At 37.3% G+C, this 13,894-nt stretch overlaps 1 protein-coding gene across 4 annotated transcripts in view; it reads left to right on the top strand.

Moving 5' to 3' along the window:
• Positions 1–13,894, top strand: part of CHL1 (cell adhesion molecule L1 like) — a 205,432-nt gene that overhangs the window by 145,504 nt on the left and 46,034 nt on the right. For all 4 annotated transcript variants that reach the window (XM_087866853.1, XM_045808105.2, XM_087866851.1 and 1 more), the window contains exons 6-10: positions 1,186–1,308; positions 2,358–2,528; positions 3,478–3,525; positions 5,487–5,607; positions 10,723–10,907. In XM_087866853.1, the coding sequence (XP_087722979.1) occupies positions 1,186–1,308; positions 2,358–2,528; positions 3,478–3,525; positions 5,487–5,607; positions 10,723–10,907 (648 nt within the window). The remainder of the gene's footprint in view (positions 1–1,185; positions 1,309–2,357; positions 2,529–3,477; positions 3,526–5,486; positions 5,608–10,722; positions 10,908–13,894) is intronic.

The following is a 13,894-nucleotide window of genomic DNA, read 5'->3' as shown; positions in this document are numbered from 1 at the left end:
GCTCGAAGGGTCCTTGAATTTAGACAAAAAACCATTCACTGTAACTAGCTGGTGTATCAATAAGAGAAATGTCAGCAAATTCCTTCAGCCGCTCAGGAGTGGGGTCAGAGGGTTGAGGGGCAAGAGGACAAATACATAGGAAATGCACAAAGCTCTCAAGAAGAATTTTATAATAAATGAGTATACCTTTAGACTTCCAAGAACAATGATAATCTTTTGTAAACCACCATTTAAGAATGAAATACAGAGATGGAATACCCCGTAATATATCCCGTAAAGCCAGCAATGCTATAAATACCTTCTTAAGGTCCTTCCATAAGAGCCTGAGTAATTTTATCATTTAAAGTCCCCTAATGAAATCTAAAGGTACCAATATAGTGTTCAAGCAGAATACATTTTGAATATTCATAGAAGTACCTTATAAATAATTTCATAAAAATAGTCACACATTTGTTCCGGATTTCCAGTTCTGCATAGTTGTGACTTTTACTCCCATTGTAATTGTGTTTCTCTTTTCGGAGACTGCCTCCAGCATGGGAAAGAAACAATATGTTAAATTATTACAGTTTCCTTTCCTACATTAATTCCATTTCATTTGAAATTTCATTTTCTGGGTGTGATTCCAATGTGGAAGTTTCTTTTAGCAACTTAAAGTGGTCATGTTTGTCTTGTCATTGTTATTTGTACCGTTTTTCCCATGTGGTCTTTGAATTTTTAATTTAGCTTGGTTATACTTTGAATAAAATATTTGCCCATCACATTCAAGGGCTTCACCATAAAGCCAGAGAAAGGGAATATATGTATCTGCCTAGAAAATAAATCTCAGTGTTTAAAGAAAAAAAGTACCACATCTATCAGAATTTAAACTCAGTGAATCCTGTGACTCAGAACTTGTCTCTCTGTGCAGAGAAATATGTACAAGCATATTGTTGCCAAGTGATGTCACATTGCAAAATATTTTTTGTCTACACTTGTAAAATGTAGGAGTATTTTAAAAGTTATATAAGGTTGCAGCCCAGATTCTTAACAGTGTTTTGTTCTTCAGGGGAGATATGAGAACCAAGAGTTGGGGGATTGAGTTTGGTAAAAATACTCTATTTTTTAAAAAAGAAGGTTTTAATATATTACTTGTAACATTAAAAGTTAATTTTAACATAATGTCTTAAATGATTTTTTTTTTACTAGATGTTCCAAAATTTCCAAAAGAAAAAATTGACCCTCTTGAAGTGGAGGAGGGAGATCCAATCGTCCTCCCTTGCAACCCTCCCAAAGGCCTTCCACCTCTACACATTTATTGGATGAATATTGGTAAGTAACGTTCTGTTCCATCCGTAGGATTTTAATTTCATGCATCGTGTCAAATAATATAGGGGAACAAAGATTAAAAGTTTATCAATGTGAGGAAAAAAGGAAAAAAATATGGAATGAAATCGATTTTAAAAAACTATATCCATTTATATAGTGTGTTCCAAGTTTTGACTATTCTATTAAGGATATATGTGAAAACACTAGAAACCCCTAAATATTTCTCTCGATTTTATCATATCTGAAAGAGTAGAAGGTATTGATATGGTAAAGTATGTCTATGAATAAAATACTCTCTATGTTCCAAACAACTTACTTACCTTTTAAATATTATCCATGTCAAAGTTGAGGATGGCTTGGGTCTGTGTTGCTAGCATTATATTTCTATTTTAATAATGTTATACCCGCTACGTACAGTGATCCACAGAGAAATTAGTCTTAACCTTTGTGTTTAATATGCCAAAAACACTCGAGTGGAAATTCCAATTTCTTGTAAAGTCCTTCTGGCATGTGCCTTCACAATGCACCCTAAATATTTTTCTCATTGTGATCCCTAGAGAAAAATGATAATATTTGTACAGTACTTGGAAGAAAGTGAAAGAAATATTCTTGGCTGCAGCCAAACATTCCAGACTCCAGTCACCCTAGAACATTCCAGACTGCATCCAGGAAAGACAGATTGATATCTCTCTCAGACACAACTTTTGAGGAGATCTGTATGATTGGACCAATTGGACCAGTTTTTGGATAAGCCAGTACATAAGTAGGGACTTAGATGGTGAAGAGAGGTAGAATGTACAGACTGGTTGTCCTCCACTGGGCTTCTTTGGTTAATAGTGGAAGGCAGGCTCCCAGGGGGTTTGTTGTTTTTGGGTTTCTTTTTTACTTCTCACTCATTGTTCTTATTTAAGACCAAACTTGCAAGGAATAGGAAGAGAAAGCATGAAAAAGAGAACAAAATGAAATAATAGGAAAGAAAGGAAAATGAAGAAGGGGGCTAAGGCACAATAAAGGACAGTTACCCCTATTAATGACAAGATGTTTCTTTCCAGAATTAGAACACATCGAACAAGATGAAAGAGTATACATGAGTCAAAAGGGAGATCTGTACTTTGCAAACGTGGAAGAAAAAGACAGCCGGAATGATTACTGTTGCTTTGCTGCATTCCCAAGGTTGAGGACTATTGTGCAGAAAATGCCAATGAAACTCACAGTTAACAGTTGTAAGTCCAAATAATTTATCATTCCATCGTGAATGCTGAATACAAATGTGCCTGTAATTTCATTCTGGCTGAAGCCAGTTAAAGCTGGATTGATATTTTCCGCCATTGTTTAGTTCAACTCTAGAGACTTCATCCAGATGAAAGAGACATCTGCAGCTGCAGATCTTCCATAGCTCTGTCTCTCGGAGCCAGAAAATCAAATCTCAATTCACAGTACAAGTATATTTCATTTGACGTCTGCAGGATCTGGTCCTTTGCTGTGGGTGAAATACACAGCAATATTCCAGGGTTTCTGAAGCAAGTCTCAGGCTTTGATGCATTGTGATCTTGAGTAACCAGCAGGCTGCAAACGTGGAAGAAAACAAGAGTCAAAAATAAAAAGAATGACTAATAATTTTTATCACATCAGGCTTTTTTGTCATTCCCAAATTGGCAAAGTTATATGAATTGCTTCTCTTCCCTGCTTGATTCTGCAGATGCTGATCTGGGTTCCCAAATGGGAAAAAGTCATTAGTGGGAGAAAGAATCGTAAGATACAAAGGGCAGAGATAATCCCTGACAGTTCACTGAATGAATAATTGGCTCTGGTAGAGTCGCAAGTTGGCATTACCATTCCATTGTCTAATTTGATTCATGGTTTTTTCCATTGTTATGTGTAGATACACTACGCCAGGGCTTCACTATAGCATCCCTTTTGGCAGCCTCAGTTCTCTTTAACAGAGCCATAATTTGTGTCCACACAACACGGATTCATCTGTGGTAGCTCAAGATTAAGCTCATTATAATTTTTTTCCCAATATATCCCCAAAGATGATGTTCTAGTGAAGCCTGGTTATATCTCATTTTGTAATCTTTCTAAGAGAGAACTATGACTTTTCATTCATTACTGATATCAGCATCTACCATTATGTTTGTGAGTTTTTTCTTTCATTTTTTTTTTTTATTTCAGTAAGGCATGCTAATGACTCAAGTTCATCCACAGAAATTGGTTCCAAGGGTAAGTTGATCACATGAAGAGTGTTGGCATTTATTTTTACCTTTTGTAGCTCATTGTCATCTCATAATTTAAATTTTTCCTTTAATGTCTTCATGAGTATATTGAAATACTAATGTTTTTATAAAGGAAAACCCCTGAGCGTAGAGGTTTCTTTTACCCCCTCCTCCCTTAAATATGTGCAAAGGAATGATATTTATAAATTCATCACTTGGTAAATGTATAACTACATAGATAATATAATTCATATAGACAAATACACATACACTCACATATATATATATATGCATATTTTTTAATGGAGTAATTATTTTGCGTCTCCCAAAATGTCCTGTCATGGTTGAGTGACATTTTGGTTGATAGCTATTACATGCAGAAAGGAAAAAGAAATGGTTGAGTATCAACAGAAGTAGAGAAACACTAAATTTAGTAAAGTTAAATGGTTACTTTTCTAGTAAGACTTCTCAGCATACTTAACACGGGACTGTCCATTGTAACTCTGAGAAAGAATACAGTCTGCAACGTTTTCCAAACTCATTTGTCTGTGAAATATTTCATTTTTCCCCCCACAGAACAGCTACTAGAACTAGTGTTTTATGGAAGTTGCCTGAGTAAACCTGAATTCTATAGTAAGCTAGTTTACCACAAGGAGAAGAATCCTTTACTTGAATGCATCACATGTTCTTCATACCATTGGGACCAGTGGCTTCATCTAGATATCCGATACACTGGCGACATCACAAGGGCTGGCTGAGGGCTCTTTTTGGTGTACCCTTAGTTTGACGATGGACTGATTAGTGTACATCCCCACCTTCACAATCATTGAGGTCAAAAACCCAGTCATGTATATTGTATCTTTATAGCACTCAGTAAAAAATAATTGCATGTAGTATGTGTTCAACAGTTATCTTTGGATAAACACTTGTAAGGAAGCTGTCGCATGTAAACACTGCTACCAGTCCCTTCATTTCTCTACTCTGTCAGCTGTTGCACTTTCCACGTCATGTCAAATCACATTGATATTGGATAGGAAAAAAAAAATTGTGTGAACATTTGGAAATGCTGTTAAAATTTACATTGAAAATGGAAGACCTCATTTGCCATTGTATTTGAAAAGTACTCTTGAGAAGTAACAAATGAAATGTTTCAACATGTGGTTAGTGAGAGTGCTTGCTAATCGTTCCCTACAATAGCGTTTCTCTTTGAGGGTCTGAGACATGACAAATAGACTCATCTCAAAGAGCCTGATAACTTCATAGATGCATGGGGTCCACCACAGACTTCCTGAATCAGAATTTCTGGGAGCGAGGCTTAGGGAGCTGTATTATAGCAAGAATCTTATCAAATACTTAAGTACATTAATTTAAATTAAAAAAATACATATACTACCATCAAACATAGCCAGGTATGATTAAAGTGTAGAATATAAAAATCATAGACTACCAGTTAACTTTTAAGGGCTTTCATCAAGAAACTAATTATCTTGAACTTCTGGAATTTGAAGATGTGGTTTAAATCATAACCTTCTTAAAACTTGGTGCTCCACTAAGTTAATTCAGGGACAACCCATGCTTCATGGTAAGAATGGAGTCTATTTGGAGTGCCTGGGTGGCTCAGTCGTTAAGCGTCTGCCTTCGGCTCAGGGCGTTCTGGGATCGAGCCCCACATCAGGCTCCTCCGCTGGGAGCCTGCTTCTTCCTCTCCCACTCCCCCTGACTGTGTTCCCTCTCTCGCTGGCTGTCTCTCTCTCTGTCAAATAAATAAATAAAATCTTAAAAAAAAAAAAAAAGAATGGAGTCTATTTAAATGGTAAATGGTAATTTATTAAAAATGTGTCTATGTATATATACGTAGGTACAGATAGGTATATATGCTTAAGTATGTTTTAAGGAAGATTTAGTGCCACAGGATTTTAACGCTCTTAGTCTGGAAGAAATTTGTGACTCTTCTTTTCTGTATTACAGCAAATTCGATCAAGCAAAGAAAACCCAGACTGCTGTTGCCTCCTCCTGAAAGTGGCAGTGAGTCTTCAGTTACCATCCTCAAAGGGGACACCCTGCTGCTGGAGTGTTTTGCTGAAGGCCTGTGAGTAACTCGACCCCTGTTCATGACTTTGTCCATCCATTTTTGTATAGGATAATGCCTCAGTTAAGCAGTTCATCCTAGGTACACATTTTAAAATGATTTCTTAAAAAAAAAAAAAATTCTGTTACTACATTTCTGGAGGAAGTAATTTACACTTTACAGATTTCAGGCTGTGACTGAGATTGATTTATAATTAGATTGTTCTGTCAGTTTGTGATAGTGTGAATGGAGGTGACAATGACAACATTCTCCTTACCTAAGTCAGTGGGAAGATGCCATCCTTAGAGGTTGGTCCTTGTCAGCCTCTTATTGTCGCTGCCAGGTTTTTGTCTCTCTGCTATCACATTTTGTCCCACTCCTTCTTGTTATGCAACGAGCTCTGATTCCTTTTCAGGCTCCAAGGAGGTTTATGTCCCTATTATTTCACCCTGTTGCCCTTTGCATACGAGGAGGTCCGGACATGTAATTTTAGAGAGCTTCACCCAATAATATAATTAACTCAACTTTTTCTTATCTGAAAAATCAGTGCATGTTTCCAAATCCTCCAAAAAACACCTAAGGAAATTTCACTGGGTCATTTCTTAAAATTGTTACATTTGTTGAGTAATTCTATGCAAATAGAATTTCTATGCAAATAGAATTTCTATGCAAATAAGGACCATCTTATTTAATTCTGAGTCACGAAAGGTTGCCTTTTTCCTGCCACCATCCCTATATGCTTACTACCACATGTCCATTGCTACCATTGGGAATACCATGGGAAAATACACTCCCCCATCCCAGTGCCTGAGTTTACATAATTAGCTTGTAAGCTCAGGCTTTCTTTTGGCTGGGCACCTGGTTAGTGAAGTAGAATTTGAAATTTTAAAAATTGTGGTCATTCATAATTCAGTATATATTCTGAGTGGGTGATTTTAAATTGGTTTTTGAAGAAAAAGAGTCAATTTTAATGGTTTTGCAACCCCTAGGCTTTGCAAATGTCTCTTTCCATCCATCAAAGACATGCAGGTTGCAGGGTCCCTGGGTGACTCAACCGGTTGTGTGTCCGACTCATGATTCCGGCTTAGGTCATGATCTTAGGGTCATGAGATTGAACCCTGCATAGGGCTCCATTCTCAGCGGGGATTCAGTGTGGGATTCTCTCTCTCCCTCTCCCTCTGCCCTTTCCCCCCACATGTGCACTCTCTCTCTCAAATAACAAATAAATAAATCTTCAAAAAAAAAGAGCTAGTAGCTTATGTGTTTGAGGTTGCCAAAGTATATTTGATGTTAACTAGTTAGATGTGCCTTGTGACATGGCCTCTGTTCCAGAAGTTTGATCTCTGTATTGTGAGAGAAGATGAAAGCCTCAGGTTCAGTCTGAATCATGACGGTAACCACCTGCTCTGTTGTTCTTATTCATAGATATTTACAGTAGCAGCAACTCCTTTCTTTCAGGATTCACTATTCTTGGTTGACTCTTTGGGCAGGGTGAACATTTCCGTAATTCTTTCTTCTTATTTCCCACAAATGTCATAATTTGCCTTTTGAGTTGGCTGAAAACTGCACAGATTTTTCAAAATAACAGAAATGCTCTCGTGTGCTTTTTGGAAAATGCAATGCCTTGAAGCAATATATAAAAATAAAATGGACATGACTATCTGTTGTCCTTGGGACGGGATGATTCCTGATTGTCAAGGCGTTTTCCCCTCGACTGGTTTCTTCTTACTCATGTTGGGTCTGTGTTGGATGATCTATCTTATGTGGCCCTCTTTCAGATTTTACGTTGTAAAATTTTTGGAGTTCTTTGAAAATTATTTTCTAAGAAGTTTTGAAGCCATTAGTGTTCTGTGGTAACACGTCATTATAACTGGGACGTTGTTCTCTTTCTTTGGTGCCAGGCACCCTGTTTTGCTCTTTACGTGTATTAGCTCGTTGTATCCTCACCACATTGCAGGGCTGTCATTATTCCCATTTGCAGGTTAGGTAGATGAAGCCCAGAGGCTGGAATTCTCTTCTTCGAGCTGGCGTAAAGTGCAGCTGGAATTCCATCCTATCTGCCTCCAGACCCTGAACTACCTCTAAATTTAACATATTTCCATCTATTTCAACCAAATGAACGGTTCTGTTCAGTTAAGGGGAGGGGTGGGGGAAACAAAGCATGGCACTCTTTCTGAACCGGAAGAAGGGGCCTGTAGTAGCTGTTTCAGTAGATGGTCGGTCATAATGAAAATGTTGATACTATTAATTAAAACAGGAAAAACTAAACAGGGTTTCGATTCTACAGATTCTGTGAAGAAGGCAGAAATTTTGAAGTTAAAATGACACTGTGAATCTCCTTCGGAAGAAGAGGCAGTGAGTGGGAAGTGCACATTCACGGGCCAATTCACCCACTCCCACGCTGGAAAAGCCACGTTAGGGTTAGAGGGGCGTATTGTCGCTTCCCTCCGTTCATCACTGGGCTCACACTGTTTCTTCTCTCTCGCGCCTCTCTGTTTCGTAAATTCATAAGCCAGGTGTGATTCTATTGCAAGATGCTACATTGTAGAAATGTAGGAAGTGTAAGGAAGTATACAAACAAAAATGGGCTGAAGGACAAGGACCTGAACAAAAATTTGAGATTATGAGCTAGTACATGTTTGTATATTAAAAGGGATTAAGCAGTATATTTTCCCTCAAAATTTCATTGCTCAAATACTGTTAGTAAATGTACCTTAAATTTAAAAAAGAGAGAGAAAGAAAAAAATTGACAAGAATATAACTGGACATCCTCGGAATGGGATTGACATGTCCCTAGATCAATTAGGTCTCCTGTTCACCGGATACTTACAGATAATCATTTTATTCTGTTCTTTCAAGGGATAGGTATGGAGGATTAGACTGGTTTTTGAGGACTGGCAAAAAGAAAAAAAAAAAAAATCCTGCAGAAAGTGAGATGCTTGCACTATTAAAGCCTGGACTCATGGAAAAACTGGTTTGGAGGAACCGAGGTCCAGAGCAGCCTGTAATTTGGCAAACTGCCATTTTGACAGATGGCGTGGAAAGCAAGCAGTTAGGAGACTTGAGTTCTGCATCCTGTTAGGGTGGGGTGCTCAGGAAGCCGGCAGCTAATATCCTCTCCCAGCTGCCTGTCTGAGCATCATTGCTGTTTCCCCAGAAGTGTGCCCTGTGCTCTCAGCCTGGTCAGATATAAACTAGTGGTTCCAGATTTGTATAGCAGGTAAGCGCTTGAGCCTTGAATGGAGGAGGGGAAGAAAGTAAATGTGTTTAAATTAAAGGACCTACATCTTTACCTCCAATATATATTTTTGCATAATAATGGAATTATTTTAACTGTTGCCTGATCAATACAATCTGAGATAACTGACAGAGACAATATGAGGTAATTGTTCAGTTATCAACAAATAGCTAATTAATTTGGCTACAAGTATATATTCCAAGAATGTACAGTTAAGAAGGAAAAGGGGATGGAAAAAGCACAAATATAATAGGACACAGTGGTAGAGAGGACAAGTTTAGTGTTGAGAAAACTTAAGTTCTAACATGTCATTTATTACCCCAGTGACTTTAAGCAAATTAATTAACTTCTTGGAGCTTCAGAATCCTCACTGGTAAAGTGATGATAATAATGCCTATCTTTAGACCATATCGATATCTTATAGCTATTAATAATAAAAATAGAGTGGGGAAGGAAAAGCAGCATCATTAAAAATAGCAAAATAAAGTTTATTCCACTCATGTAGCCCAACTGGAGGGGAGAAATAAAAAATTATCAGTTAAAATCAGCCATCAATGCTTTCCACATAATTTTTTTAAAAAGATTTTATTTATTTATTTTAGAGAGAGAAAGAGAACAGAGCAAGTGATAGGAAGGGTAGAGGGAGAGAGAAATAATCTCAAGCAGACTCCCTGCTAAGTGTGGAGCCCGACAGGGGGCTCGACCTCACGACCCTGAGATCATGACCTGAGCTGAAACCAAGAGTTGGCCACTTAAATGACTGAGCCACCCAGACACCCCTCCACATAGTTTTTAAATCACAAGAGTCACCCATTCTCTACTTGTCTAGTTTTCAGGAGCTGAGATTTTTCTTAAACCCAGCTGGCTTGATTCCCCACTCCTGTTTTCCTCCCTGAGGTGGAGAAAGTTATCCTCTTGATGTGTGACATGTTATCAGTTTGCTTTTAGTTTAGTTTTGCTTTTGCTTTTTTTGCTTGTTTTGATTGGGTGATCTCATCTCTCTAAGCAAGGGAGATATGGTTCATTCCCTCTTTCCCCTCTTCCCCAGCAGAGGGAGAAAGCCGTCTGGGTAGCCATGTCTGTGCAGAGCCCACCTTGTCCTAAAACAGGCCGTTCCTAGGTCCAGCCAACACATTTGGCCGTCACATCTGAGTCATGTTCTCCACTATCAGCCTCATTAGGATTGAGGGGATATCACGGCTTCCCTCTGCTTACTCTTGGGCCCTACTTTAGCTTGTTCTTCAAACTCATACACGGAAGAGGGCAGTTATTATCAGCCACTCCAAATCATCCACAAGGAGATTTCACACTTGAAATATATCTTGTAAATGTTGAAAATTTGAAAAATATCGTATGATATTTCTGTGGGTCCAATTGTCCACCCTTTTATACAGCCATACCTATTCAGCCATTGTAAGTAGTCAGCCCTCTTCATAGAAGAAACTTGATTTCCATAGAAGCAGACTATTCAAGGAGTAGTAAAGGAGACCTGATCCAATCTGATGTTCACCCTCGATGGTGGTGTGCAGGTCTGTGCACTGGGAAGACTTATTTTTATTCGCTGGAGCTCCGAGTGCATACATAAAAGCAACGTGTTAAGGGGTGTGTCCTCTGAGGCTCTTTGAACTTAATTTTGCACTTTACTTTTTTTTTTTTTTTTTTTTAAGATTTTATTTATTTATTTGACAGAGAGAGACAGCCAGCGAGAGAGGGAACACAGGACGGGGAATGGGAGAGGAAGAAGCAGGCTCCTAGCGGAGGAGCCTGATGTGGGGCTCGATCCCAGAGCACCAGGATCACGCCCTGAGCCGAAGGCAGACGCTTAACGACTGCGCCACCCAGGCACCCCATAATTTTGCACTTTAAAAAATGTTTATCACTCGTTTATTGTTTTGCAGACCAACTCCACAGGTTGACTGGAACAAAATAGGTGGTGACTTACCAAAAGGAAGAGAAACAAAGGAGAATTACGGCAAGACTTTGAAGATAGAGAATGTCTCCTACCGGGACAGAGGGAATTATCGCTGCACAGCCAACAATTTCTTGGGATCAACCACTCATGATTTTCACGTTACAGTAGAAGGTACATTCCCCATCTTGATTTATTTTTATTCTATTAAAGAAAAGGTGAATTGCTACATGTAGTGGGCCTACACTTCTAAAGCATGTATGTTAGAACAGGTAAGCCATTTAAACTTCTAATTTTAGTGTGGGTACTGGATTATATTATGCTCCAATCAACCAGATTTGTCATTTATCCCACAATATCTTATAAAAGGGACAAATGACAAGAAAAGATCTCATGTTAGGGATTAAACACAGATGATTTCCATATATTTTTTGTTATAATAAACATATAACGGTGTATAATACTAAATCATAGAAGTAAGCACTACAAAGGAAGGAATTATTATGGTGAGTCTTGTGATGAGCTTTTTTCCCAGGCTATGGTTAACTTGCTGGACTTGATCATCTTTCTGTACCTCGGGTTCTTCCTCAAAGTAATGAGGGTGTCAGACAAATCATCTTAGTTCTTTCCTAGATACATTTTTTTTTTGGTCCATATTTTGATTTCACATGACATTCAATATGTTACTTACGAGGAAAGAGTAGACTGGGTGCTAGAGATACTCGTTTTCTATGAAAAGATGCAAAATACACATTATATTCAAGTCATCTCTGTAAACCCAAGCCTTGTAAACAATAGAGGTTTAGCTATTGTTTCTTGTATTCATGGAAATAAATAGGGCATGATCTCATCATTTAAAAAAAATCTACATATCACACCATGTAGATATTGGAGCTGTACCTGCGCCGCAGCTAAGGGTTATCGAGGCATCTTGTGAATCAAAGTGATGCAGACCGTTTTCTGTGGGTCTGATTACGTTGAGGTCTCCTGTCTATGGTTTAGTTGACTGTATTGATCAAATTAATGGATTAATTACGGCATTTGTACTCATGTAGAACTGTGTAGGCTTAACGAGTTGAGGGAATGGTCTCTTTCAGGATCCTGTTTAGTGGACTGATGCTCTAGGGTTTCCATATATATTCCAAAAAAGTTTACCTCTTAAGCCTTCAATATGTGCAAGGAACACCTAAGTAAAAGGCTGACTGTTTTAATTAATGGGGAAAAAAATGAAGACTCAGACACAAATTCCACTTACAAGTAAATGTTAGGATAATTGTTCTGGTTGTGCCACTATTTCGAATGTCACTGTGTTTCTAAGACCTAGCCCATGATGTCTATGATTAGTTAAGTTGGGACGAATGGAAAACCAAAGACGAGAATTTTCCTTGATTCAAAAAAAAAGCAAAACCTATATAGGAGAAATATTACTCATATTACCAATATTATGCATAAATATCAACAGCTGCCAACAGTGATATATTCCTCTGACTTTAAATCATTCACAAAGAAATTCAGAGAGCAGGAGTTTGAGAGGTTTGTATATATATTTTTAGTCATCACTTGATGCTCCTATGTAATTCCGCTACACCGTGCAACAGGAATATTTTTCTGCAACCCTTTACCCTTGCCTCAGTGCAAACACATACCCACAAACCAGATATGTCTAATTGTTAACTGCTCCTACTCCAAGTTGCTGACTATTAGAAATCCTTCCAGATGGCTGGAACATTGCTACGGTAGCTGAATATTTTAACAATCTGGCCACGGTTTTCTTGACCGTAAGACTGAAGCTTTCAAAAGAATTGCAAGGGTTGCAAAAAAAAAAAAAAAAAAAGGAAAAAAAAAATCAAGGATGTAAACTTAATTACACAATTTAAAATGTTGACTGTAGGACTCCAAAGGAATCTAGGTTTCCTGAACGAATTGTCCTCACTATTCATAAACAGCTATTAGCACTATTGAGATGTAAATTATGTTTTTATTAGGAACATTTAATCTGTTCTCCTTAATGAGAAGCTACTAAATGTGCCCTCAGTTGTATGTTTTAGGAGTTTCTCTTCACGTGTGCAAGTGAAAAGCAAACTGGGCTCAAGAAGCCAGGTTTTCTTTTTTTTAAGTGTGAAAACAGTAAATACAAGCCTCATTAATCATAAGCACGAGTGAGCTTACTTTTAGTCAGTTGTCTTCTGCTTTCCTGTACCTTCTTTCCCTTTTTTTGGTCTCTTGTTTAGAAACTAAAATGAAATAACAAGGATTACCATAGGATCACAGAACAACGCTACTGTGAACTTTGAAAATTGAGCCCATTCTGAAAACACCCCTTTGTGCCTAAGTAAAAGCATGTATTATATTGTATTCTCTGTCTATGTGATATTTCTTCTTTATTACTAAACACAGTCAAATTCTGTAATTGAAGTTACAACGTCCTAAGTACGAAAACCGTGTGCGTTTTCAAATTCTGTGATACGTGTAAGTAAAACCAGCCAGGATTTCTTGAGTAGGTACAGGTACCCTTTCTAGGTATCTATCATATAAATATTTCACATTCAATAAGGAGATATATTAAAATGGCATTTAAAATATTCTCAATCCAGAAATCAGAATATGACCACAATCACATTTTAACTAATTATTTAAAAATAAACTCCTACCAACAGCATCCATGTAGTAAACTTTGGAATCATTTAAGACTTTTGAATTTTAGTGTAAAAGGAAAATATTTGTATGTAATTATATACTCATAATTGTCTTAAAAAGATATCATGAACTCAAAAGCAATTCATTGATATACTTAAGAAAACCTCACTTTCAAATAATCTGTTATTTCTAAAGAGTTACAATTAAGTCCAAGTTTGATGAACCTAACAATTTTGATTTAATAGAATATAGATATTTAATAGGGATCCGTTACTAAGAAAATAGCTTCCGTGTTGTTTTATAGGTATCAAATTTCCTATTTTATTTCATTTCATTTTCCTTCCAGTGATAAACGTCTCTAATTAACTTGCTTATTATATTCTAAATGTTCAGTCATTTGCATCTCAGTTTTTAACAGCATACAGAAATTGTCATCTTTTTTTTATTTACAATTATAACAAAATGAGTTAAGTTTCAATGTAAGTAGTTTTCATCAGTTACCATGTATCTTAGGGTAATAGGTT

The sequence above is a fragment of the Ursus americanus genome, chromosome 14, assembly GCF_024610735.1.
Source record: "Ursus americanus isolate L20-20 chromosome 14, mUrsAme1.1.p, whole genome shotgun sequence".
Classification (NCBI taxonomy): Eukaryota; Metazoa; Chordata; class Mammalia; order Carnivora; family Ursidae; genus Ursus; species Ursus americanus.
The sequence above is the reverse complement of the archived record's forward strand: the minus strand, read 5'-3'. Positions and strand labels throughout refer to the sequence as shown.